General features: G+C 49.5%; 7 protein-coding genes across 7 annotated transcripts; 2 read left to right on the plus strand and 5 right to left on the minus strand.

Annotated features, from left to right (window-relative positions):
* Positions 1–209: 209 nt before the first annotated feature.
* EI90DRAFT_3011742 (uncharacterized protein) lies at positions 210–2,107 on the minus strand (the record flags this gene model as incomplete). The annotated part of the gene is given in 10 exon segments (XM_039056506.1): positions 210–279; positions 360–991; positions 1,024–1,087; positions 1,213–1,327; positions 1,381–1,487; positions 1,552–1,640; positions 1,696–1,829; positions 1,886–1,944; positions 1,964–1,980; positions 2,033–2,107. The coding sequence occupies 10 exon segments, from the start codon at positions 2,105–2,107 to the stop codon at positions 210–212; spliced, it is 1,362 nt and encodes a 453-aa protein (XP_038922868.1).
* An 817-nt stretch (positions 2,108–2,924) lies between these two features.
* On the minus strand, positions 2,925–5,141 carry EI90DRAFT_3285320 (uncharacterized protein). The gene is made up of 6 exons (XM_039066964.1): positions 4,899–5,141; positions 4,504–4,649; positions 4,265–4,462; positions 3,789–3,958; positions 3,461–3,591; positions 2,925–3,376 (listed from the first exon to the last, which is right to left on the minus strand). Exons 1-6 carry the CDS (start codon positions 5,041–5,043, stop codon positions 3,174–3,176), a joined length of 993 nt encoding a protein of 330 aa, XP_038922869.1. The 5' UTR covers positions 5,044–5,141; the 3' UTR covers positions 2,925–3,173.
* A 2,184-nt stretch (positions 5,142–7,325) lies between these two features.
* On the plus strand, positions 7,326–7,785 carry EI90DRAFT_3032527 (uncharacterized protein). Its single transcript, XM_039058395.1, has one exon. It carries the CDS (start codon positions 7,481–7,483, stop codon positions 7,712–7,714), a length of 234 nt encoding a protein of 77 aa, XP_038922870.1. The 5' UTR covers positions 7,326–7,480; the 3' UTR covers positions 7,715–7,785.
* Positions 7,786–9,950: 2,165 nt separating this feature from the next.
* On the plus strand, positions 9,951–11,770 carry EI90DRAFT_1318376 (uncharacterized protein). The gene is made up of 2 exons (XM_039051663.1): positions 9,951–10,473; positions 10,665–11,770. The coding sequence occupies exons 1-2, from the start codon at positions 10,304–10,306 to the stop codon at positions 11,659–11,661; spliced, it is 1,167 nt and encodes a 388-aa protein (XP_038922871.1). The 5' UTR covers positions 9,951–10,303; the 3' UTR covers positions 11,662–11,770.
* A 4,667-nt stretch (positions 11,771–16,437) lies between these two features.
* On the minus strand, positions 16,438–16,834 carry EI90DRAFT_3116161 (uncharacterized protein; the record flags this gene model as incomplete). Its single annotated transcript, XM_039062861.1, has 3 exons — positions 16,438–16,530; positions 16,594–16,617; positions 16,667–16,834. The coding sequence occupies 3 exons, from the start codon at positions 16,832–16,834 to the stop codon at positions 16,438–16,440; spliced, it is 285 nt and encodes a 94-aa protein (XP_038922872.1).
* A 701-nt stretch (positions 16,835–17,535) lies between these two features.
* EI90DRAFT_3116162 (WD40-repeat-containing domain protein) lies at positions 17,536–20,661 on the minus strand (the record flags this gene model as incomplete). Its single annotated transcript, XM_039062862.1, has 7 exons — positions 17,536–18,945; positions 19,002–19,502; positions 19,562–19,594; positions 19,642–19,797; positions 19,855–20,001; positions 20,051–20,494; positions 20,557–20,661. 7 exons carry the CDS (start codon positions 20,659–20,661, stop codon positions 17,536–17,538), a joined length of 2,796 nt encoding a protein of 931 aa, XP_038922873.1.
* Positions 20,662–21,344: 683 nt separating this feature from the next.
* Positions 21,345–22,059, minus strand: EI90DRAFT_3032548 (uncharacterized protein; the record flags this gene model as incomplete). The annotated part of the gene is made up of 3 exons (XM_039058396.1): positions 21,345–21,568; positions 21,607–21,782; positions 21,803–22,059. Coding segments are annotated over 3 exons (510 nt in total), but the record flags the coding sequence as incomplete, so codon positions are not given.
* Positions 22,060–23,614: the final 1,555 nt, after the last annotated feature.

Consider the following 23,614-nt stretch of genomic DNA (forward strand, 5'->3'; position numbering starts at 1 on the left):
TGTGCGCGCTAGCACAAAAGAAGGGAGATTTCCTCGGAGATAAACCTTTGTAATAGATAATAAACACGTAGCAGAGGGTTAAGAATATGAGTCTACAGGGCCGGGGGAGCTATCTCCGGGAGAACATGCACGGAAGCGGAAGAACCTGACTGGAGGTGGGGCTTCGCAAGTGCAAGTAACAGATATTAACAATGTGGCACCCCGATGAGTTATGAGTCCGGGTTCCAGAGGGCCGAGACATTTGTTTCTGGGGCTAGATCCAAATCCTGCATGTAGCACCTTTGCAAGTTGGTTCGAGTTGAAGAGTGTCTTTGATACATCCGTCATTCACGGTAATAAGACGAAAAAAATGAACGAACGCGTGGGCAATGTGTAGGAGCATAGCCCTCTCCGAATAGGACCACCCGGATAAAATATCGCGACAAAGCAGACAGGTCCAATCGTATCTTAAATTCTTTCGTTTCAATTCCGGTGTCTCGACTTCCATGATGTAGCGTTCTTTTTCGGTACCAAAGAGGATCCTCCAATCTGCAGGAGATACATGCGAATGTTTCTCACGGAAGTGATGGACCTCGATACGAAATGTCAGGGGACAGAAGATCGTACGAACGGTACAACCCACACTTCCTCGCCATGTCATTGTCGGCATGGTGCCATCAGTTCCCACACAGGAAGCACACTGAATACGTATATTTTCCCGCTCTAGTTCAGCGAGTGTCATTTGGCTGGGATCCCATCCACTACGCCTGATGACATCGCTGATGACGCCCGAAGCAGAAGCGGCGAACGTCCAGTCGTCAATATCCAATACTTTACAGAGGAGAGCCGACCCCAGATGAGCTATCCTCCAAGCGTTTCCCCCAGAAAGCTCAAAAGCCACGCAAGCCAACGCTAAAGTACTTTCCGGCGTAGAACGACGCAGGTGATTGGGAACTTTAGAGAAAAGCTTTTGCATGACATCGCGGGAATACTCGCTAGCGAGTAGCTGAAACTGGGATATCAAAGAAGATAGGGAATCATGACTATCCCTAGGGTCCCCATCCGTTCGAAGACGATCAAAATCGAGCTCCACAGCGCGAACAGCGTCCTTAGGAAATTGGACTTTCAGCATTTGCGGCATGTGAAGAAGTCAGCAATAACCTTTACGACCGAGAGATGGAGGAATTGCACAGGGGTTGGCCAGACTCATCGCCCGAGGAACAGGACCCATACCATGCGGTGTATTCTTTCGCTATTATCTTTTCCGTGCGCGTTCTAGTCAAGGACTTTACAAGTGTCACTTGATTCGTAGCAGCATCGAAAGCTTTGTCCTTCATTGCAAGCCATTCTGGGCGGAGCCATCAGTGGGCGAAGGCGAGATAAGTCAGTAAGTTAACGAACCTCTTTCTGTTAGTGGCTTGCCTCGATTCGCCCCTGGGATCCGCAAGATTACATCATCCGCCAGCACTGCATCACAGAAACCCAATCCCTTGAGCCGTTCCCGAATCCTAGGTTGGCGCGTCAGTAAGCGAAAGCAAAACCAATACTTAATCATGGAACATATTGGCTCACGATACAAGACGTCCTTGTTTGAGACTACACAGTTCCTTGCCACGTTCATGCACTCGCAGCTGACACCAGTCATCGCATGATTTTGCGTGCTGAATTGAAAATGTGTCACCAGTAGAGTTCAAGTAAAATGGAATGGAGGCGCACCACTTCCAACGCCTCCCGCTCAGCGAGACTTCTTGAAACAAATCCATCCCATTCCACGTCACTCAGTGTGTTCAACTTAATTTTCAGATCCTCAAACTCATCCACAGGACAAATGGTGACATTTGCGAGGTGCCCTTCGAGGCATTATCGTCGTGTTCTGCCGGATGCAGTTTGAGTGGGCTCCACTCACGTTTCATTGTTTCTTGGTGCAAAACCAACCGGCTCGATTCTTCATGCTTCCTGGTGTATCTACCGATGTATAGCTCACAAAACCCAGAATGTGGACTGCATTGGATGTTCAGCGTGGAATATGGAAAGCTTCATAAAAGCAACATACAGTTGGCCTTGGCACTTTCTGCACCAACGCCTCCGCAGGCACCACAGCACTCTGAGAGTCGTTGTGACACCGCATCTCTTAAAGACCCAGCCCATCAGAGAACGAAACATGGAGAAATAGATAACACCGTACCTGGCACACAGTCCCAAAAGCCAGCACAGCATACTGCTGTTCCGTAAGGTCTTCGTGAATGAGCGGTAGGTCAGGGGTGTGGTTCTCTCATGACACCCGCCACACCCATGAACGCTGAGGCTTTAATAGAAGACGCGCGAACATTTTGGCAGCACGAGCAAGAGATAGGAGGCTCCGTGGATGAAGGAAACAGCAGATCTGTCAAATACGATAAGCTCACGGTGCACCGCCCAACTTCATGCACGCGCCTCTGTGATGAGTTCAAGCGGGATGCCGTCTACTAACTGACGCAGTTTTCCAGTACGGCGGACGACTGATTAATGAAATACAAATGGATTGCATGATTCTAAAGCTTGGGAGGCATTGAAAATTCACCTCTTACACCTGTCCTGGTGCCTTCCATATATCGTATTAGTGTGATGCGAGCCTAAGCCAGTTAGACTCTGAATTGATGTATATCAAAAATTGATATCAAGGCAATTTCCGGGAACCGATGGCCTCTTTAGCGGGAAGAGGGCTATACCGCACTGATCAGTGAGAAACACCAGAAGTCCACAACCCAGCGTTGCCTTAAGTGTTTTTTCTTCGTACTGAACGAAGCCTTACGTTACCTTTTATTCTCGGCCGGGTTTGTGATTGGCCCGTCCCTACCACCCACCAGGCTCGAAACACTTCGGCCTATATCGTACCATGCTATTTTAGTTTCATGTCACTTGGCTTGCGCAGAAACCTTCATTAGCCAGCGCAGTTCCCACTGAGAAGATCGTTCATACACTTGAGACTGAAAGACAAGGCCGTCACCGCTAAACACAACAGCCAAGGGCTGGGAATCCCTCTGGTCGTAACTATATTTCTTCAAGTGCAAACCACGCGGCTAAAGTTCTCATTCCACGGGATCAGAGATGGGAGCTCAGTGTAACGATGGCAGTCTCGATGAAATAATCCCCGAAACGTATGTTATGTAGATTTTGTACTCTTTCGGGGGTGGAGTATGAAGTTGTAGGTTCGATTACAATGGTACGCGTGCTGTTTGGGCCAAGGTAAATTGTCCGGATGGTCTCCTCCGAATGGATAACCCGTTACAAAGCAGACAGGTCCAAGCTCTGGCGCTGTGCAGTATGTACCCGAACGTTGATTTCACTCGTTCTGATTCGGGAATCTCGACTTCCAGGATGTAGCGTTGCTTCTGGGCAGCGGGGAGGATTCTCCAATCTGCAGAAGCTGAGTTGGTATGTTGTGATAGACTTTCGATACGAGAAATCAGGGGAAGGAAGATCGTGAAACAGTGCAGCTCACACTTTGTCGCCATGTCATTCATGGCACCATTAGTTCCCGGACATAAGGTACACTGGACCCGTATATCTTCCTGCTCCAGTTCAGCGAGTGTCATTTTACTGGAGTCCCATCCACCGCATCCGATAATGTGGCTGATGGCACGTGAAGGGAAGGCAGCGAACAACCAGTCATCAAAAGCTTTTGTTGTGCGAAGGGGAGCTGATCCCATATGAGCCAAATTACCAGCCGCGGTATCTCCAGGAAAGGAAAAATTCACACAAGCTAAAGCGAAGGTACTTTCCGGTGTGGAAAGGCGCAGATGCTGGGGGACTTAAGAGAAAAGCTTTACGTGGCATCGCGGGGATACTCGCTAGCAAGCAGCTGAAACCGGGATGTTAATGATAAGGTAGCATCGTCATCCTTAGGGTCACCATCGACTCGTACAAGACGATCAAAGCTGAACTCCACGACAGCGTGAACGATGTCCTTGGGAAATCGGATCTTCAGCATTCGCAATATCTGGAGAAAGCAGTGCCAACCTTTACAACTGGAAGATCAGGGAATTGCTTAGGGGTCAGCCAGACTTCATCTCCTGGAGAACGGCACTCGTAGCATGCAATGTTACTCTCTGTATTGTGCGTTGTTCAGTAAAGCCCTTTGTTATTTGTCTCTAGCAACATTGAGAGCATCTCCCTTCATCGCAAGCCATTCTGGATGAAGTTATCAATGGCCGAAGCTAAGACAATTGTAGCTTAAGATAGTAAGTTAGCGAACCGCTTTCTGTTAAGGCTTGCTTCGATTTGCTCCTGGGATCTACGAGATTACATGATCCTTTAACATCTCTTCGTAGAAGCCCAACCCCTTCAGCCGTTCCCGAATCTTAGATTGGCCGTCAATAATCGAAAGTAAAACAGGATGCGTGATCATGGAACAAATAGGCGCACGTTCTTGTTTGAGAGCACATAGTTCCTTGTCGTGTTCATCTACTTGCAGCTGGCACCAGCTGTCACGTAATCCTGCATGCTGAGAATGCGTCACCAGCGGCAACACAGATGAAGACGCACCATTTCTAGCGCCTTGCAGTCAGCGAGACGTCTTGAAACAATTACTCCCCATTCTACGTCAGTTAGTGGGTTTAACTTGATTCTCAAATCTTCAAGCTCATCCACAAGACAAATTGTTCTTGGTCCATAGCCATCTGGAGAGTGTTCTTCGAAAAATTGTCATTGCGTTCTGCCAGGTACAATGTGTATTTATATATCCTCTCGGTCGACGAATAGATCACAAAACCCAGAATGCGGACTAGATGAATGTTTAGCGCAAAATACGAGAAGCCACCCAAAAAAGACATACAGGTAGTCACGACATCTTCTGCACCAACGCCTCCGCAAGCGCCGGCTCGCTTTGAGGCACCTCATCAGAGAGAATTTCCGGGTGAAAAAGATACTTAGTACCATACCTGGCATGCATTCCCAAAATTCAGCACGGCATGCTGCCGTTCCGTAAGGTCTTTCGTGAATGGGTGGTATATCAGGGACATAGCTCTCTCGCGACACCCTCCACACCCATGAACGCTCCGGCTTTAGTAGAAAGCGCGCAAACATTTTGGTAGTACGAGCGACAGACAGAAGACTTCGCAGATGAAGGGAAAGGCAGATGAATTCAAGCGGGATGCCATCCACTGGCCGACGAAGTTTTCCATTGCGGCGGCGGACTAATTCATGAAATACGGATGTAAGTGATGGATCGCGTGCTTCCAGAGCTCGGGGTATGTTCAAGTCCACCTGTCCAGACGCCCTTCTAATGTCACCTTGGTTCGTTGAACCCAGACGTCACAGTCACTCCATCAAGGCATCTTCCGCCCCGTCTCTGAACTGACGGCAACCACCGACAACATCCTTCCTCGGTATCATGGGTCATTAGTAGGTCAGCCAAGCTTCGCCGCGGGAGCCCTATGAGAGCAGACCCCGCTCTGGGCCCTACAACTACGAAGTGTCTCGTGAACACTGGTCCTGCTCTTAAAACCAGCGCGGTGAGGCCCTTTGAGTAAAGGTTGCCTTAACTGAAGCGTTTCGACCGATCACCTATGAAAACAACTGCTTCTGAGCGCTTCTGAGGGTCGTCCGCTGTGCGTCTCAAGGACTGGGCTATGGTCACTGTTGGGACAAGACCTTTAGTTGCCCAGAAGACTGTATTGCTGAGTGAGCCTAGCCTCAGGTGAAAGTCGGCTATTTTAGCTTCAGGTTACTCCAACCTGAGTGGGCCTGTGCGGGGCCTCCGCTCGCTGTGACAATCCGACTGACATGGCTGAAGAGGATCGTTTATATACTTCGGAGTGAAACGCAAAACTCTTACTGTAGCGATGGACTGAGGGTTCTTCTGGTCGCAACTATACCACCACGATCTCATTTCACGGGTGGGAGATGGAAATCTACTTCGCGAACTACATCTAATCAGCAAGGATGTGCAATCCTACTCGTGGGTACAGAGACGGACAGGATGCTTTCTGGCCTGGCATGGTGATGGTGATTCTTGTGCCAGTCTCGATCCGATACAAACTGGTCGTAGCCCGATCAAGTCGTCTGCCTGCGAATGATTTGACAAACACACGCCGAGCGCGGTTGTTGTCTTGTGGATTCGTTTTCCGCCTCGTTCCGATCAATTCCCATGGCTGCTTGGATGAAAACCCCTGAGGCGTGACTGGCACCAGTGAACCTAATGGTCTGATCAGGCCCGCGATGACCCTTCTGTTCCAGCTAATGGGGAGCTTCACTTTCAATCTGCTCAGGGTATCTTGTGCATGAGCCATTGCGTAGCCCAACGTTCCACACCAACACATTGTCAACCACCAAACCCTCCGCGGCAGCGGCGACCCTTCCCCTTTTTGCACCCGTCCCTTTTTGTTCCTAAAGCGAGGCTAGAAGATCAAAACTGATCGTTTTAGTTCTGATCAACCTTATCTCCATTTAATCCCGATCGGTTCCGCGGCCCTTGCTCCTGCCCTAATGGATCGCATTTGCTATCGCCCGCCCTACACATCACATGTGTAATGATTGCTGGGGTGGTCCCCTTTACCGTTCAGGCCACTTGACATTCGCCCCGCTTATTCAACAAATGTGACGAAATATCATGATGCGTTGTGTGACTTGGCGTGACTAATGTATGATGCGTTATACACTCCTTTTGCGCTACTGGAATTGGCCGGTATCGGGAACTTTTTTTTTTTTGGCAGAAAGGCCGGCTATTGATTGATTGATTGTTTCCCGATCGAGCCAACTCGACAAGGAAGATGTTCCGATATGGCTAGGTCTCACTTTTGCGTGATGCTGTTAGCTAGTGACTCGTTGCATGCGCCTTGCATGCGCAGCGCAGCTTTTTAATCTTTTGGTTTTGGGAACACATGCACTTTTCATAATGGGATCGAGGCACTTGTGGCCAATATTGAACAATAACTTGACCAAGATCCGCGGACATCACTGAGAACTCGCGGTTATTTTTTTTTTTGTCTTCGGTGAAAGTTTGGAATCGGATTTAGATAGATTCATGCATTTCTTTTTTCTTTCCCAACTTGAACACATGCGCTGATTGCTCTCGCATCTGCACACATGGTCGCAATTGTGGGGACGTAATGGAAAGTATTTACAGTGATTGCATTTTGGTTAAAAGTGCATCATCGGATCATGGGTAACTTTCGATGTAACGCGGGTTGGACTTGCTAGTACTGTTTGGCCAGAAAGTTGAGCCTTTGATCCTATGTGTTCGTTTGGTAGTGTTAATTGCTTATATATATAAAACCGCGCTTGTGAAGATGCGTGAGTAAAAATGACTATCTATGTACGGATAACGTTCACCTCGGCGACCTCCAGGACGTATCCAAATGGGGACTAATGGGATAATGTAATGCGCAAGTATATCACATCGCTCAAGATCAGATTCAGCTCCAGCAGTACTGGCGCAGCTGGGGTACCCTCATTATCCTGTGCGGCACAGTAGGTCCCTCAGGTGACAATCGGATATAACGTGAGTGTGGGGACCGGTTCTATGGTGCCTGCACTGATTAGCCTCGGGTGGCTTGCGGGTTACTTGCGGGCATTTAGCCAGGAAATTGTGGCACAAGTGATGCGGTGGTTGTCCAATATCTTAGATAGGGCCAAGGCAGATCGAGTACCGTGCGCGTGGTGGAGGGTCAGCTGTACGTGTGCGTCGTACACACGGTTGGGTGAGGCCAGGTCAGGCGTGAGGCCGAAACAAGGGTGGTCCAAAATGAGTGGCTGATAGGTTTCTCTAATTATGGATATGAATGTTTTGTCGGCACTTGGATGCGAGCACCTTCCTATTGGGTACAGTGGATCCGGAGGGGGGGGGGTACAACTCGTTTAGTTTAATTGACCGATGGGATAGATTGGCCCGCTGCCTCGCATCGTCGCTAGAGTTGCAGCAGCAAGCGAGGGCTGTTGGAGGCGCGCGGGCACAAGCGCTCAAACGTTCAACGGATTGATATGTTTGATCAATAAGCGAGTGTACAAGGTGGGGCTGCGTCATGTGCATGAGAGGGAAAGTAGGTCCTGCATATTGATTGTAATCTGTGATCCTGATGCGAACTGTTCAAGTCTATACGAATCCTTACCAAAAGCTCATCGATCGGTTCGGCCACAGTGACTCTCGTGAAAAAGATCATGCGTCCTACGAGTACATGCATGGCTTGCAATTGCGCTGGCCAGAAGATCAACGCTAAACGTAAAGAGTTAAAGAACTGCGATCACCTTGGACTTTAGCATTTAATATGCTATTTCATTTACCGTGGAACTTGATCAGGGAATGAATTCAGTATGCATAGGGTTGAAGCGTGTGCGAGTTACTTATTGCTACCTGCCCTGCATTAGCGACAATGGATCCGGATAGATATGCGTGTCGCGTAGAGTGAGGCATTGCAATTGCACTGCAATCAGTTGTACGCATCGAATTCCATATGCGCTGTGCGAGCGCCAGTTGATGGAATTTCCGCTAAAGAGTAAACAGTCTGCGGAAATGAGTGTCCATATGCAATTATTTGAATATAAAGAATCCTGAGATGAGTCGAGACTTGGATGGATGGTTTGGATCATCAGATGTGAACCCAGAATATTAGGTAAATTGTTGGAGAGGTGATGGACGAATTACCAATATGTAAGGAGAAAGACGTGCAGCGGTGATGGCGAAGAATGGATACGGCCTTCCCAGCCACCATCAAAATGGTGTCGGGTTGGTGACGGGATTGAGTTGATTGACCGATCCAAAAACCTCGTCCAAGTCCAGTTCCGAACCCATTCGGTCAAACTTCAGATCGCTTTCTTTTTGTTTCATTGCGGACTTTTTTTTCTTTTGGTTTGTTTGTTTGGGATTTTGCTTTTCTGGGTAGACTGCCGGACGTGGGAGGACCCAAGGGACAGGATATTTCTCCGGGACAACAATTCATCATTTTGCTGCTATGCGGGCAAAACTGACTGGGAAAGATGAGTCGGTCGGATGGAGAGTGACAGAAGAGAAAGATACATTTGTGGTCAAGGGAAGAGGGAGGAGAGGGAAGGCGTGTGTGAGGCGATAATTTGGTAGAATTTCAACAAGTGAATTGTAAGGAAGAAGCCGTGCGAGCGTGCAAGGCCGATCTCCTCTAATTGCAATACTTTGTACTAATCAGCAGGTCCCATCCCGTACCTTCTCTGCTCCCTTGCTCTCTCCTGCTGCACCGTTCCATGCCTGTCACTTCCGTCACCACCTCACAGGCAATGCGTACCCGTCCAACAAAGAAAAGGTACTTATCCTATCCCAATCATAGCCCCCTGCTCCCTCCAGTGGCAAGCACGCTTTCAGCTACAGAGATCGCTCACTATCGCTCATCCTTTAGACGACCTCCTCAGTCATCCAATAATCTAAAAAGAAGGCTCACAGTAAGATAAACCATGTTCCTCGCTTGGTCCTGACGACACTGAGCCTTGTAATTACAATCCATGCGCGCACGTTCACACTCAATAGCGATTGAGTGACCTCCCAAGGCCACTCTCTCCCTCGGTGACGCCTTCGCCTCCACCATCCAGATCCTCTTCCCCTGCGTCATTCAGTCTCAAGCGAAAGCGCGACGGAGAGCCCGAGGCGCCGGCGAGCAAGAAGGGCAAGCTCTCATCTCCGAGTGCAGCCACCAATGCCCTGACTACACCGGCCGGACCGCATGTGCCTTCCGGCTCTGCTTCTCCTTCGGGGCCTATCCCCAATCGTCATACCCCTACCCAACTCTCAGCACAACGCTCGTCCACGCCTGTGTACTCATCCCATTCCATTGCTTCCGCTTCCACCGCCGTTTCAACCCTAAAACGATCTCCTCCGCCCGCGGCTCCAAATACTAGTGCACCGCCGCCGCCTCAAACACAACATCAACACCAGAATAAGGGGACAGTCGGCGCTAGCTTGACCGTCCCCCACAGGCAACGCCGCACACGGACACACTCCGAGTTAAATGCGCTATCTTCAGAGTATGTGGTATTTTTCCTTTATCCCTTTAGCCGTTTGCCCCATTTATCCCCTTTCTGGGATACTCCTTTCCCGCGGGATTCCGACTTGCCCCCTCCGGGGTGTTGGTTGGCATGGATATTATTTATCCAACTCACCCGAACCTTATTTTTATACTCCTCATTCCCTCATATATTCAAATGACTTCACTTGTCCATGCATGCGTCCATATTTTGAAACTGACTCTCCTCATCGCCCCCCCCCCCTCACTACTTCCGTTGCGATAGATACACAGCACGCGCCCGGCTCCTGAAACGATCCGGCGAGAAACGTGTCAAGGAGCGGACGAGTCCTCGATCGATACTGATAGGCTTACTCGAGATGACGGAAGGTCTCATCGAGTTTGTGTATCAGGTGTATATCACGGACGTGATGAACGGAAGGGTGAACGTTAACAGTTGGCTTACGTTTCATGGCTTGATGAATGTTTGCATGAGTCGGTGGCAGGATCATGCGACGACGGATCGACAACGGTTGATGGTCGGATTAATGTAAGTCCCACTCCTTTCGCTTGTTGTCTGCCCTTAATTGGGTTCGGGGGATGTACGTATACTGCGATTGGTGGAGCGGAGAGTGGCATTGCTCAACCCTCCGGAGCATCAATTGTCCGCGTTACTCCCCTGGTTTCGTCCTTGTTTCTGATGGCGTTCTTATCTGATTTGCGTTCTTTCATCCATGACAGACATCTCGTACAGGCGAGCGTGTACTCACGCACATCTAGCATTAATTTTAGAGATATGAGCAGGCGAATGGATCAATTAACGTCGACGTCCCCTGCGCCACCTAGTGTTCCACCGCCACCCTATAGCGTCATGTCTTCCACGACTTCCATGGGCCTTGTACCGCCATCCTCGGCGGCACATGGTGGCACGCCAAACCACCCAACACCACCTCTTATCTCCCCCGAACCATCGCCTCGTGCATCTTCTTCCACATCCTCACCATCCCCTTCCGTCGTGGGTCACCACGCATCTTCCTCCATATCATCCCACCCATCGCATGGAACACCCAACCCACACGCACCTTCACAACCTTCATATCTCCATCATCCCCAACAATCCCAACATGGGAGCACTCAACAGCCAAGACCGCCCCCGTTACCTGAAGTTTGGGATTTACTTCGGCATACACATCGGAGCGCAAAAGGGTTTGCGGACGCTCACGCGATGTTGAATGGGAAGACGATGGGCAAGTTCTTCCCTGTTACCTGGGGAAGGTGCCTTGAGTGTCGGTTTGGGATTCGTGAGGGGATGTGTGTCTCTCTTGCGGCATGTGCAAAGGAGGACCCAATTTCATCATCATCTACTTCTACTTTCGGTCCTGCCTCGTCATCGGCTACCGGTTCTACCTCTGCATCCGCTACATCTCCATTTTCCCCTTCTTCCCTAGCTTCGACACCCCTTGATACTGGATCGGGGGGAAAGGAGGAAGGAGAAGCGGAAGAAGCGGAAGAAGGTGAGATGGAGGAAGATGGAGGAAATGCGACAGCGGTATCAACAGGAGGCGAAGAAGAGCCTGAAGTGGCCGGATGGTATTGGCCTGTTATGTCAGGCGATCATGTGCCGCACATGGTTGGGTTTGCGAAGAGTCTGCTTTGGGAGTTTGCAAGGGCTGAGGTGGGTGCGAGTGGGACGAAAGAGGCATACAGAGGAGATGCTGGCGTGAACGTGGATTATTGAGTGAGTTGTCATCCAAAGCGCCTGGTGGAAAGTGGCCCTGGTTTTGGGTGTTTCTTTTTTCGTGGCCAGATCTCAGGCGTCACTGCGCAGGTGGCATAGTGGGCTAGATCGTGGGATCTGGGTCGCGATCGCGATTGCGACTTATGGGCAGGAGGATTCATGCGGTTCTACGAAGGTTGATCCGCTTCTACCCTGCGATTGCACGCGATCGTGACATATGCAAGCCTCATACACATTACCACGGACTAAGGATCATGCTAAACCTTCTATCCTCCCCGCGTTCCAATCTCCCTGGTGTCCTCGGATCCCAACCCCGGATTTTAACCATTTCCACCATTTCCCAGAACTTGTGGGCATCATCGGCGCAGCCCGCCGTCCTATTTCCATTCTCATCTTCTTCCTACAATGAATCAATGATTGATATTGAATCTAGACCTTTTTGGGTTAACATTCGATCTCTCCATATTGGAGATTCCAATTCCTTACCATTGCTCGCTTCGCACACACACTCACGGAATGTTGAACCCCCCCACTTTTGCCCACGCATATCCTTCTTTTTAGTAGAGGACTCGAGTTTGGAGTACTGCGATGGGCATATGGGTGACAGCGTTGATTGTCCAAATGAAAGGAAGGAGCCTTGTGTTACCGAGATGAAATGGTGTGTTGGGGTTATCTTGGACCAACTATTGGGACATCATGGCGGCGATTGTTCTCCCATGGCCTGACGGAGAGCGTTTCTCTATGCCGTTCGATATCCCACAGCTCATTTACGCTGATCTGGTTCTCACAATCCCGCAGGACCCTCGGACATGACATGTTCTCATTCCCGCTCCTAGCCCTTTTTTACTACTCTTCCTCTTCCTCTTTTGGGTTACATACACTTTGCAAGGGATGATCCTTCTTAGCCTATTCGCACTTCTTGCGGCGTCGGCGCGGTCTCGGGTTCGTGGTTTCTGCCTCCGCTCGTTTGAGGCTAAGTATCGAACATGTCCTCGGGCCTCAGGAGCCGTCCTGCTTCGTGTAAAGACTCAAAACTTGTCTCTCGTTCACTCCGAACTCGCTTAGTCACTCACGTGGTTCGGGGCGCGGGCATTTCAACCTACGCGGTAATAATTCGTTGTCGCTTCAGCGCCACACTGCATAGCCTTGCTTTGTGACCAACTCGGATCTCAGCCTCCATTTCACCTCTGCAAGTTTTATAGTGATGTTTCCCCCCCTTTTTTTTTTTTTCTTCGTATGTTTAGAAAAGGAGTTATTGTTGATCGGAGTTTTTTGGCCCAAGTTACTACTACTATTCCCTAATTTACATCATCGCATTCTCAAAAAAGCACCATGGCGAGCGAGCGGGGAGGGATGCTTTTAACAAGCCATTCGCTGACTTATTTGGGCCGTTCTTTTCTTGGTATTCGCTGTTCGCTCCTCCTTTTCCTTGTTCACACACACACGCTTGATCGTGATTCATCCATTCATCTAATCAAATCCAACACTTTTCCACTGCTTTACTTTTCCAAATTTTTCTTTTCCAGCCGCCCAATTGCTATCACATTCCAACCCCCCACCCCACCATATCGCCATTTCTTTCTGGTTTTTTCCCTCACATCCAAATTTGTACCATTATCATTGCCAATCTTCATTAGCCCCTTCTTTCCCCGCCCTCTCCGCCCCTTTTCACTTCGTGTTTTCATTATCTCATTGACTACGTACATTTGACCCTTTCTCGCTCACTTTTCTCTGCTCAATTTTCAAATTCTCGGCTTCCTAATCCAAATCTCGATCTCATTATATTTCCACATTATTATTTTGCACAGTCATCATGATTGTCTTTCTGCTTTTGTAACAATAAATGGGAGTGTTTGAGGTTTGAGCGTTAGTTTGGCTATAGTCAGTTTTGGCTAAGGCCGTTACGGCTATGTTGCTTAGTCATGATTGAGGCCAATCAGCTTTGGGCAATTTGTTCAAGTGCACAATGGTTGCTTCTGGTGGTTGAAGCGGTCATCTTCAGCGAGTAAAGAAATGGGCAATCCGATTTACAGTAAGGGTGATCATGAGTTCTTTGGTTTGGCAATCTCAACGGCCTGGCAATGGACCTCGCTGACCCCCGCGCGCACCGACCAAACGCAGTTAAGACCCCTCCCACTGAATAGCGTACCAAGCGAGATCGATGGTTTAAAAGAGGGCCAATCCAACACTCTTAAGGTCGACCATCTGAAATTGACAAACATAAACATGAGCTAGCCGAATTGTAAGGAGGAAAGGAGTTGTATGTCGTTGGTTGGCTTTGTTCAAGCATTGCCTAGTGTACGATTGGGTCTTCGGATTTGTGGGGATAAAAGACAACAATTCTAATGAAGGGCGTGTGATATGTGTGAATCGGTCACCTCCCTCCCATCTCTCGACAGGCCAATCAGAATCCCAAATCATGACCTCACATGTCGGTATATCTTTGGTGCTCGGATAACAAGGTGGGTACCGTCACGCATACAAAGAGTAACCGCCCATCACCCAACTGGATATGTGGCACGATAAACCTAAACCGCATGTTCCAAAAAGGTGAATGCGGCTGCGCGTCTTATGTGTGACCTCGGCAAATGATCAGTCACGAGGGAACGGTTGGGTCGGAAGGTAAATCCTTGGGTAGGTTGGATGGGATGCTGATGGGAATTTCTTCTTCGGTGATTGTATCCCAGATCCGTACCGTCGTGTCGGATGATGCTGAGGCTACCCTGGATAATATGAGACCGAGGCGACCTTTTTGGTGTGCCCCAGAGGACTTTCACCGCTTCCCCGGTCACAACATCTTAGCTAGATCCGTACTACGTAGTCATTGGATGCCAAGACCAACCTGGATCCATCAGATGAGTATGACACTGAAGTGACGGATCCGGTGTGCCCTTGGAAGACCTTGACTTCCCGGGTCACCAGATTTGTACTATCCTGTCATCGGAAGGCCTTGAGTTCTTCCCCAGTCACTGCATCCTAGATCCGTGCTGCGTTATCGCGGGATGCTGAGGCTAACCTGGATCCATCAGACGAGAATGAGACCAACTCAACCCAATCGGTGTGCCCCTGGAGGGCGTGGAGTCCCCTGGTTACCACATCCCAGACCCACATTGTCTTATCACAGAATGCTGAAGCTACCCTGGACTCATCAGGTGAGAGTGAGACTGAAACGACGGAATAAGTTTGCCCTGAGAATACTCGGAGTTCTTCCCCAGTCACCACGTCGAAAATTCATACTGTATTGTCAACCCATCAGATGAGAATGAGGCAGACTGAGCAGCATACACTTGGGTGGTGTTAAAGCAGCTATCTCATCGATAATATACCCCTGCGCCGTTGGGAGGTATTCACAAGAAAGCCCATTGTATAGCCTACGCCAATCTGAATCGGGGGAACGAGACAGAGCTGGATGTGTGATATGGCCAGCAGTAGCCGAAATAACTCTATAGTATCAGTAGGCAAAGCGACGGCATCGCAATCGGAGTTGGAGTAGCGGGTTTTGACCCTGTGATTGGTGGTCTTGACTCCATAAACTGGTACTACTGTAGATATCGTTCGGGCAGTCAAAGTTGAGATTACATACCTTACACCACGTAGCCATTTTCTCTAATGTGATCCCGTTCCCAGCCGGCTCAACTCTTCCAACCACCTGATCACAAAGTCAGCCATGAATATTTCTAACCCGCCCAAAAGTTCCGTGGAAGGGTTTCCAATCTCGGCGGACATCTTCGATTGAATTTGAAGAGCGAGATCTGGGATGTCTGAGTTAAGGACCAAGGGGCCAGAGAGTTGGACAACGTTTCCCTTCGGTAAATGGCCAAGGGTCCCAATGCAGTGTAGAGCAAGACGAGATTGCACTCTTTTCTAGGCGTTCTGGAGAGTCCATTCAGGGATGTCTTGTGGTGGTGGGGTGGGGGGTATCCGAACCTTGCGCTAGGTCCGCACTTTGGATAAAAAATACCGCGATGGAACGACTGTGCTACCCTTTTGGCTTGGCGAAGCTTAAGGGTTGTTGTGACAATTGAATGGTGTACAACAAAATAGGCGAGGCATAAAACCTATGCACCTGGGCCGAACTTTTAAATGCCTTCATGACCTTCTACAAGATTAACAGATCGACTACGTTGCAGGTAGCTTACCATATCAGGTGTCACACCAGCCACCCGCTCAGAAATTCTCCGGGCTGCTGTGTTACGAGCAACCGGAATTCCAAACATGTAATCCCCATCGGCCGAGGCTCCAAGATACTCCTGCAGAAAACGAACAGAAATCCAGCAGTTCTCCTAGAGCGATCACTGCGGAATCATACCCCAGTAGCTCTTCGCAAATGATGCGAAGATAGACACCAAAGTCGCCAAGGAAGGGCAGTCTTTTAAATCCTCGAATGTTTTCCCTTCCGGTGAGGGCCTCCTCAGTTGCACCTACAAGGATGCAAATGAGGGAAAAAAATGACGGCCTCTCACCGCATCGTTGGCATTAGTTTTCGTGCAAGTCGCAAAAATAACCCAATCCAGCCCTGCGACCCGAGCCATATATCCTTTTCCCCTGGACGCCGTAACTGAAGGACGAGGAAGCGATGTTGGATGGACTTTCGATATTGAGAGTAGTAGGATGTGCTGATGATCCTGGCCGTTTGAAGCCATGAGGTGTTCTCTTTAGAAAATGTTCTCCCGCAGCTCCTGATTGATAGAGTCGATGCTTTGGAAAAGGTCAAAAAGTGGAGAAGTTAGAGAAGGTATTAAAGGTAGAAAGGGCTGGTGTAAGACTCGGAGGTGGTTAGGCACCTGTGAGCCCGGTACTTTCGTTGTCTTCAAGTGGTTCGATAGCATGTTGAATATTCACGCCAGACTCCGTCTCAAAGAAACCCTCCTAGGAGAAGGGATCAACAATTCCGTCATCAAGGTCGATGATCAGGTGCTTGACCACACTCACAAGACGATGGTCCTCAGACTCTCCCTCGAGAATTCACAGTTTTCAGCGGTGACGCCCCATGTCACGAAAATACAGCTTCAGGAGCAAGGTCCCCTGCTCTAGAGTGCTCCTGAATGCTAGAGCACTTGTGGGCACTTGTCGGGTTTTCCTGACTGGCACTGGAGGACGGTACATCGTCGATCAGTGGAGGTTGAACAGCGTCAGAATCCTCATCCGTTTCTTTGACACATTTGAGGCACATGTGACAGCGAAATGGTGTGATGTGCTCCGGCTTTTCATACCAAAGGGCCAGCAGCCCTGAAGAGATGTAGTCACACTCGGAGTGTAAGCGACGCTAGTTACCATTTTGGGGCGAAGCCAAATTTGGCTGCACCACGCAGGAAAGGAAACTCTGAGCGTTAGTGATTCAGGTTGAGTCGTTATGTTTTCCCTATAGAGTGCACGCATAGGATTCCTTCTGTGAGCAGGCTGTGCTGGTGCCTACACAGTGCCATATGATTGATTTTGATGGGATGCACGTAAACTTACACGATGTTCTGACCAAACTAATCTGACCGTCAATGTTGTGTGCTGATGGACATCTGAGCTCACTGACGAACACATGCACAAGGTTTTACGTAAGGTGGAGGCGGAGCCTTGATACTAGCAGTTCGGTTGCCAGAGCTGACGCGTTGTTAGCCGCCATGCATCTTGCGGTCCCTTCATTGTGACGCAGAGCAAGCTGCCACCTGGGAATTACAAGCATAACATCTGGGACCCAGCCCTCGATCGAGATTCCGTAACCAATCCCGGAGAAGTCTGCTTATTCTCATTCGGAGCCGCGATGCCAACACAACTAGTGTCCGTGTCTTCAGTAAATAAAAGATGAGGGCGAGATTAGAGGTATCGTTTCCCATTCCCCCCATCTGGCATTCCATGCCAGTCAGAATCCCCATTACGACATCATGTATGTGCACAACGGTGTTTCTTCGGTGCTCGGATAGTGAAAAGCCCATGGCCATCCGTACGAACAGTAATGGCTTGCCCATCTTGCGAAATTTCCCAATTGGATATAACGTCGCTGATATAAGAAGGGGCAATAAAATGAGGGGTTCCGCATCTCCCTAGAAAAAGGTGAAGGCGGTTAGGCTTATCATGTTTGACTTCGGCAAATGAGCAGTCGTAGGGAATAGCGACTGGGTCGGAAAACGGATTCTTGTGCAAATCAGAATGGAAGGACTTGTTCCCAACAGAAATTGCTTCCCCGATTACTGCATCCCAGATCCGTACCGTCCTGTCACTGGATGCTGAAGCTACCTTGGATCCATCCGATGAGAATGAGACCGATGTAACCCAATCGGTGTGCCCTAGGAGCACCTTGAGTTCTTCCCCAGTCACGGCATCCCAAATTCGTATCGTCCTATAATCGGATGCCGAGGCTACCCTGGATCCATCAGATGACAATGAGACCGACTGAATCAAACCAGCGTGCCCTTGGAGGGTCTTGAGTCCCTTCCCAGTAGCTGCATCCCAGATTCGTACTGTGCTGTCCGAGGATGCTGAGGCTACCCTGGATCCATCAGACGACAATGAGACCGACGTGACCCAATCAGTGTGTCCTCGGAGGACCTTGAGTTGTCCCCAGGTCACAGCATTCCAAATCCGTATCGTCATATCACTGGATGCTGAGGCCACCCTGGATCCATCGGATGAGAATGAGACCGACTGGACGGAACCGTGGTGTCCTCGGAGCACCTTGAGCTCATCCCCAGCCACCGCATCCCAGATTCTCACTGTTCCGTCCAAGGATGCCGAGGCTACCCTGGATCCATTGGATGAGAATGAGACCGACAAGACCCAACTAGCATGCCCTCGGAGGACCTTGAGTTCTTCCCCCACCGCAGTGTCCCATATTCGTACTGTCCCATCCATTGAGGCTGAGGCTGCCCTGGATCCATCAGATGAGAATGAAACCGAAAAGACCCAACTAGCGTGCCCTCGGAGGATGCATAGCTCTTCCCCAGTCACAACATCCCAGATTCCTACTCTCGCGTCGCTGGATGCTGAGGCTATCCTGGATCCATCAGATGAGAATGAGACAGAGATAACCGCGTTGGGGTGCCCTCGTATGATGTTGAGGCAACCGTCCCATCCAGAACCCAGGCCTTCCGCCGTTGGCAGGTATTTATCGAATGATTTGGGGTATTGCATTTGCCAATCTGAGTCGGATGAATGAGACATAGCTGAATGTCCGATATGTCCGGCAGAAACTGAGATGACTCCGTAGTATTGGTAGACAAATCGACGACACCGTAGCAGGGATCGGAGTAAAGATTTTCCCAAACTCCGGTCTTGCAAATTGCGGCTCCAACCCTATGAACTGGTGTTAAATACCAATAGCAATTGGTGAGTCAAAGCGGATGGCATACCTGGTACCACGCAAAAACTTTGTCCAGCTCAACAAGTGCATTCTTTGTTGCCCCTAGGAGGCTCAGAACTTCCAACCATCTCATCATTGATTCGACGAAAAACGTTTCTAATTTGTTCAGTAGTTCCGTTGAAGGGTTTCCAATTGCCGCTACGTGGAGAAGGCCATAAAGCGCAGCATATTCAACATCGGAGGAAATCTTCGATTGGATCTTGAGAGCGAGGTCCGGGATGTCAGAGTTGAGGATCAAGGGATTAGGGAGTTGGAAAGGATTTTCCTTTGGTAAACGGCCAAGGATGTCAATACAGTGTAGAGCAACACGAGAGTGCAAATCAGCCTTTTCTAGGCGTTCCGAAAGTGAGAAATCCGTAATCCACTTCAGGATGTCTTGTGGGCGGTAGTGGGTATCTGAGTCTTGGACCAGGTTTGCAGTTCGGGTGAAGAATACCCAAACGGAACGACCAAGCCACCCTCTTGGCTTCGCAAGGTTTAGGAACTGCCACTGCAGGACAAAGAACCAAGGTGAAAATCAAATGGCGTGCAACAAAAAGACCTATGTACCCGAGCCGAACTCTGCAATGCTGTCATGATCTTCTGCGAGATTAACCAACTCGGGATTGGATGTGTTGAATGTAGCTTACCATACGGGGTGTTACATCGGCCATCACTCGCTCAGATATTCTCTGTCGGACAAGAGGTGCTATGTTCCGGGCAACCAGAATTCCGAACGTGTAATCCCCATCTCCCGAGATCCCAAGATGTTCTTGCAAAAGCGAACAGAACGTCCAACAATTCTCCTAGAGCGATCATGATCATAAGTATGCTTCATCGGTCTGATTACTGCAGGATCATACAGGCCAAATTTTATACTCCAGCAATTCTTCAGAAATGACGCGAAGATAGACACCAAAGTCACCAAGGAAGGGTGGTCTTTTAAATATTTGAATGTTTTCCCTGCGTGCCTCTCCGGTGAGGGCTTCCTCAGACGCTGACAGCTGCACCTGTACGGATGTCAGCGGCAAATGAGGCGACAAATAAATGACCTCTCACTGTATCGTTGGCACCAGTTTTTCCGAGTTTTCGTGCGAGTTGTAGAAGACTCAATCCAGCCCTGCGATCAATCCGAAGCCATATATCCTTCTTCCCTGGACGCCATAACTGGAGGATGAGGAAGCGATGTAGGATGAAATTTCGATACTGAGAATAGCAGGATGTGCTGACGATCCTGGCCGTTTGAAGCCATAAATGTTGTCCGATGACATTCTCACAAAGATCCTTTAGAGAAAAGGTTTTCCCAGAGCTCCGGATCGACAGAGTCGATGCTCCGGAAAAGGTCGAAAAGTTGGAGATGGTGGAGGAGTTAGAGAAGGTAGTGAAGGTTTGTGTAACAGGAGGGGGTTGGACGCCTGTGATGAGACCGGCACCTTCATCATCTTCAAGTGGCTCGATAGCATTTAGAGCATTCAGGCCAGGCTCCGTCTCGAAGAAATCCTCCTAGGGGCAGGAATCAACAATTCACCAAAGCGGATAATGATCGGACGCTGAATCGTACTCACAGGGTGATCGTCTTCAGTCTCTTGAAAACCTTCCTGGGAAAAAACACCCTTTGCTCCACCAGACAGGAGTGCATCGTTCGATTCTTCTACACGTGGGAGGGGCATGTTATGTCAGTGAACTGGTATGGCGCGCTCAAACTTTTCGGTTAGTCACCTGCCTACAATACCCACCCAGTCGGAACGCAAGCCGTTTTCAAAATTCCTGGCAAACTCCGTAATCTGTTTGAATGGCGGCGATGGATACGGATGGCGGAAGGATGAAGAACCAATACACGTTCAATTTAGGAACTACCGGCTTTCGTTCGTGATAACTCGGTTTACATACCTACTGATGAACGGCAATAAGGCAAACCACTAGGGGTTCCTAATAAGACAGATCTCATATCCAGAGTATCGAATCTAGTTGGTCGATGAGAGCTAAGAACAGTGAGAGTGTACCACTACCGGAATTTGCACAGTCATAGACCCAGTTGTGCCAGATCCAGTCCGATGTTAAGAGCAAATATTGCATTGCTCCCAATTGTAACTCCCGTGAGCTCAGCCCATTGTATTGGATAAGTGAATACAGCTGGAGGCCTTTAGTGTCTCGTGGGTTGACATCGCGGCGGGCTAGCTTATATTAGGCCGTCCGACTGTGTCCTAGTCTTTGATTTAGTGCAAAGGTTCTGAGCCATTTGAGGTGGTTCGGGAAAGAGACTCAAAAGGCAGAGTCGTCCGACAATGAATGAGGAGAATTACTATAACGAGCATTGCCTCAAAAGGACCAACCATTACTTAAGATGAGCATGTGAACGTGGATCGCAGTGTCAAAAGTCATATAAGAGAAGAAGCGCACAACTCGAATCCCGAAGAACGAGATGGGAACACGAGTGCCCCTGTGCGCATGTTGGCCAACAGCTAGCAACCATGTTGAACCAACTTCAGCAGTAAACACACTATTCTGTATTCCAAGCCCGTACGAAGCGAAAGGGGATTTCTCTCATAATCCTAGTTTCACATAGAACGCTGCTCCCTTCGGCACATGATTTCGACAGGTGGTAGCGGCGCAACAGTTGAACTGATTCCTTTTTGTGCAGTCACTCAGCAATGCATCTCCACTCCCCCTTTCTGATTTCAACTCTCGCGGGGAGGCAAATGATAGTGGTAGCACGTTTGGGATGCCAGGATCATGGACGAAGATCATAATCCTCGATTGACGAGACGGATGCTGTCTCCGCGAATTTGGACTAGCGGAATCCCGCCCAACTGCCCAGGCCGAGGACTGACCGGGTGAGCGGGGAAACATGATAAAGAGATCATCCTCTCTAGTTCCAAAACTCGGTGATTTTTCGTCGAAACCAACTTGGTCGAGACCAGCAATGAGCGCTCATCACACTCCACTGAATTCATTGAATTTTTGATCAAATTGGGAGCATCCTGATTCACCCCTCGCCCGCAGTCTTGCATAACATGGATCCATGTCGAGCCTGCTTCAGTCGTTGAGTCTGTATGGATAGGAGGGGTCTGAGCGTGGTTGAATGCATACACATTGGTCATTAAAGCACAATTAAAATATGGCAAAACAAGCTCAAGAGAATCCCCAATCATAACGTCGCATGTTGTACACAACGATATATCTTCGGTGCTCGAATAATGAGGACCTTACCGCTGTCCATACGAACAGCAATGGCTTGCCCATCATGCGAAATCTCCCAACTAGATATAACGTCACTGATGTAGGAGGGGGCAATAAAATGAGGGACTCCGCATTTTCCGAGGAAAAGATGAATACGGTTAGACTTATCATGTTTGACTTCGGCAAATGAGCAGTCATAAGAAATAGTGACTGGACCGGAAAATGGATCCCAGTGAAGATTGGGACGGACGGGCTCGTTAGCGGCAGAAATTGCTCCACAGATCACTGCATCCCAGATTCGTACGGTCCCATCACTGGATGCCGAGGCTACCCTGGATCCATCGGATGAGATTGAGATTGACTCGACTGAACCGGTGTGGCCCCGGAGGAGCCTAAGTTCTCTCTTGGTCATCACATCCCAAATTCGTATTGCCCCATCTGAGGATGCAGAGGCTACCAGGGACCCATCAGGCGAGAATGAGACTGAAATGACAGCACCGAAATGACAGCACCGGTGTGCCCCCGGCAGAACCTCGTCACGCCTGTCTCCACATCCCAGATTTCCACTGCCCCATTAATAAATCCCGAGGCTACCTTAAATCCTTCCGAGGAGAATGAGACTGACTCGGCCCAGCCGCCTTGGACATTGAGGTCTTCCCCAGTCATTGCATCCCAAACTCGCACCGTCCCATCCGAGGATGCAGAGGCTACCCTGGATCCACAAGATGAGAATGACACCGACCAGACGGAGGCAGTGTGCCCCTGGAGGATCTTGAGTTCTTCCCCCATTGCAGCATCCCATATTCGTATCGTTGCATCATTAGATGCTGAGGCGACCCCGGAACCGTCAGGGGAGAATGATACCGACCCAACTGAACCAGTGTGCCCTCGGAGGACCTTGAGCATGTCCCCGGTCACTGCATTCCAGATTCGTACTGTCCTGTCCGAGGATGCTGAGGCTACCCTGAATCCATCAGACGAGAATGAGACCGACGTGACCCAATCAGCATGCCCTCGGAGGACTTTGAGTCCCTCTCCAGTCACTGCGTCCCAGATTCGCACCGTCTCGTCGCCGGAAGACGCTAGCCTGGATCCGTCAGATGAGAATGAAACCGAGCGAACCGCTCCGGTATGCCCTCGCAGGATGTTAAGGCAACCGTCCCATCTAGAACTTTGTCCATGCACGGTTGGTAGGTATTCATAGGATGACTCTCGGTATTGTGTTTGCCATTCGGAGCTGGGTGAGTGGGACATAGCTGAATGCGTGATATGCCCAGCAGAAGACGAGATGACTTCATAGTATGGTAGACAAATCGACGGCATATCAGCAGGAGCCGGAGTAAAGATCTCCCCAGATACAAATTTTGTGACTTAGGGCCCTGGCCCGATAAACCGGCATTATATATTCAACGGTTGGGGGAGTCAAAAAAAGCGGGCTGCATA

This window comes from Cantharellus anzutake, assembly GCF_015039405.1.
Source record: "Cantharellus anzutake strain C23 chromosome Unknown EI90scaffold_3, whole genome shotgun sequence".
Classification (NCBI taxonomy): domain Eukaryota; kingdom Fungi; phylum Basidiomycota; class Agaricomycetes; order Cantharellales; family Hydnaceae; genus Cantharellus; species Cantharellus anzutake.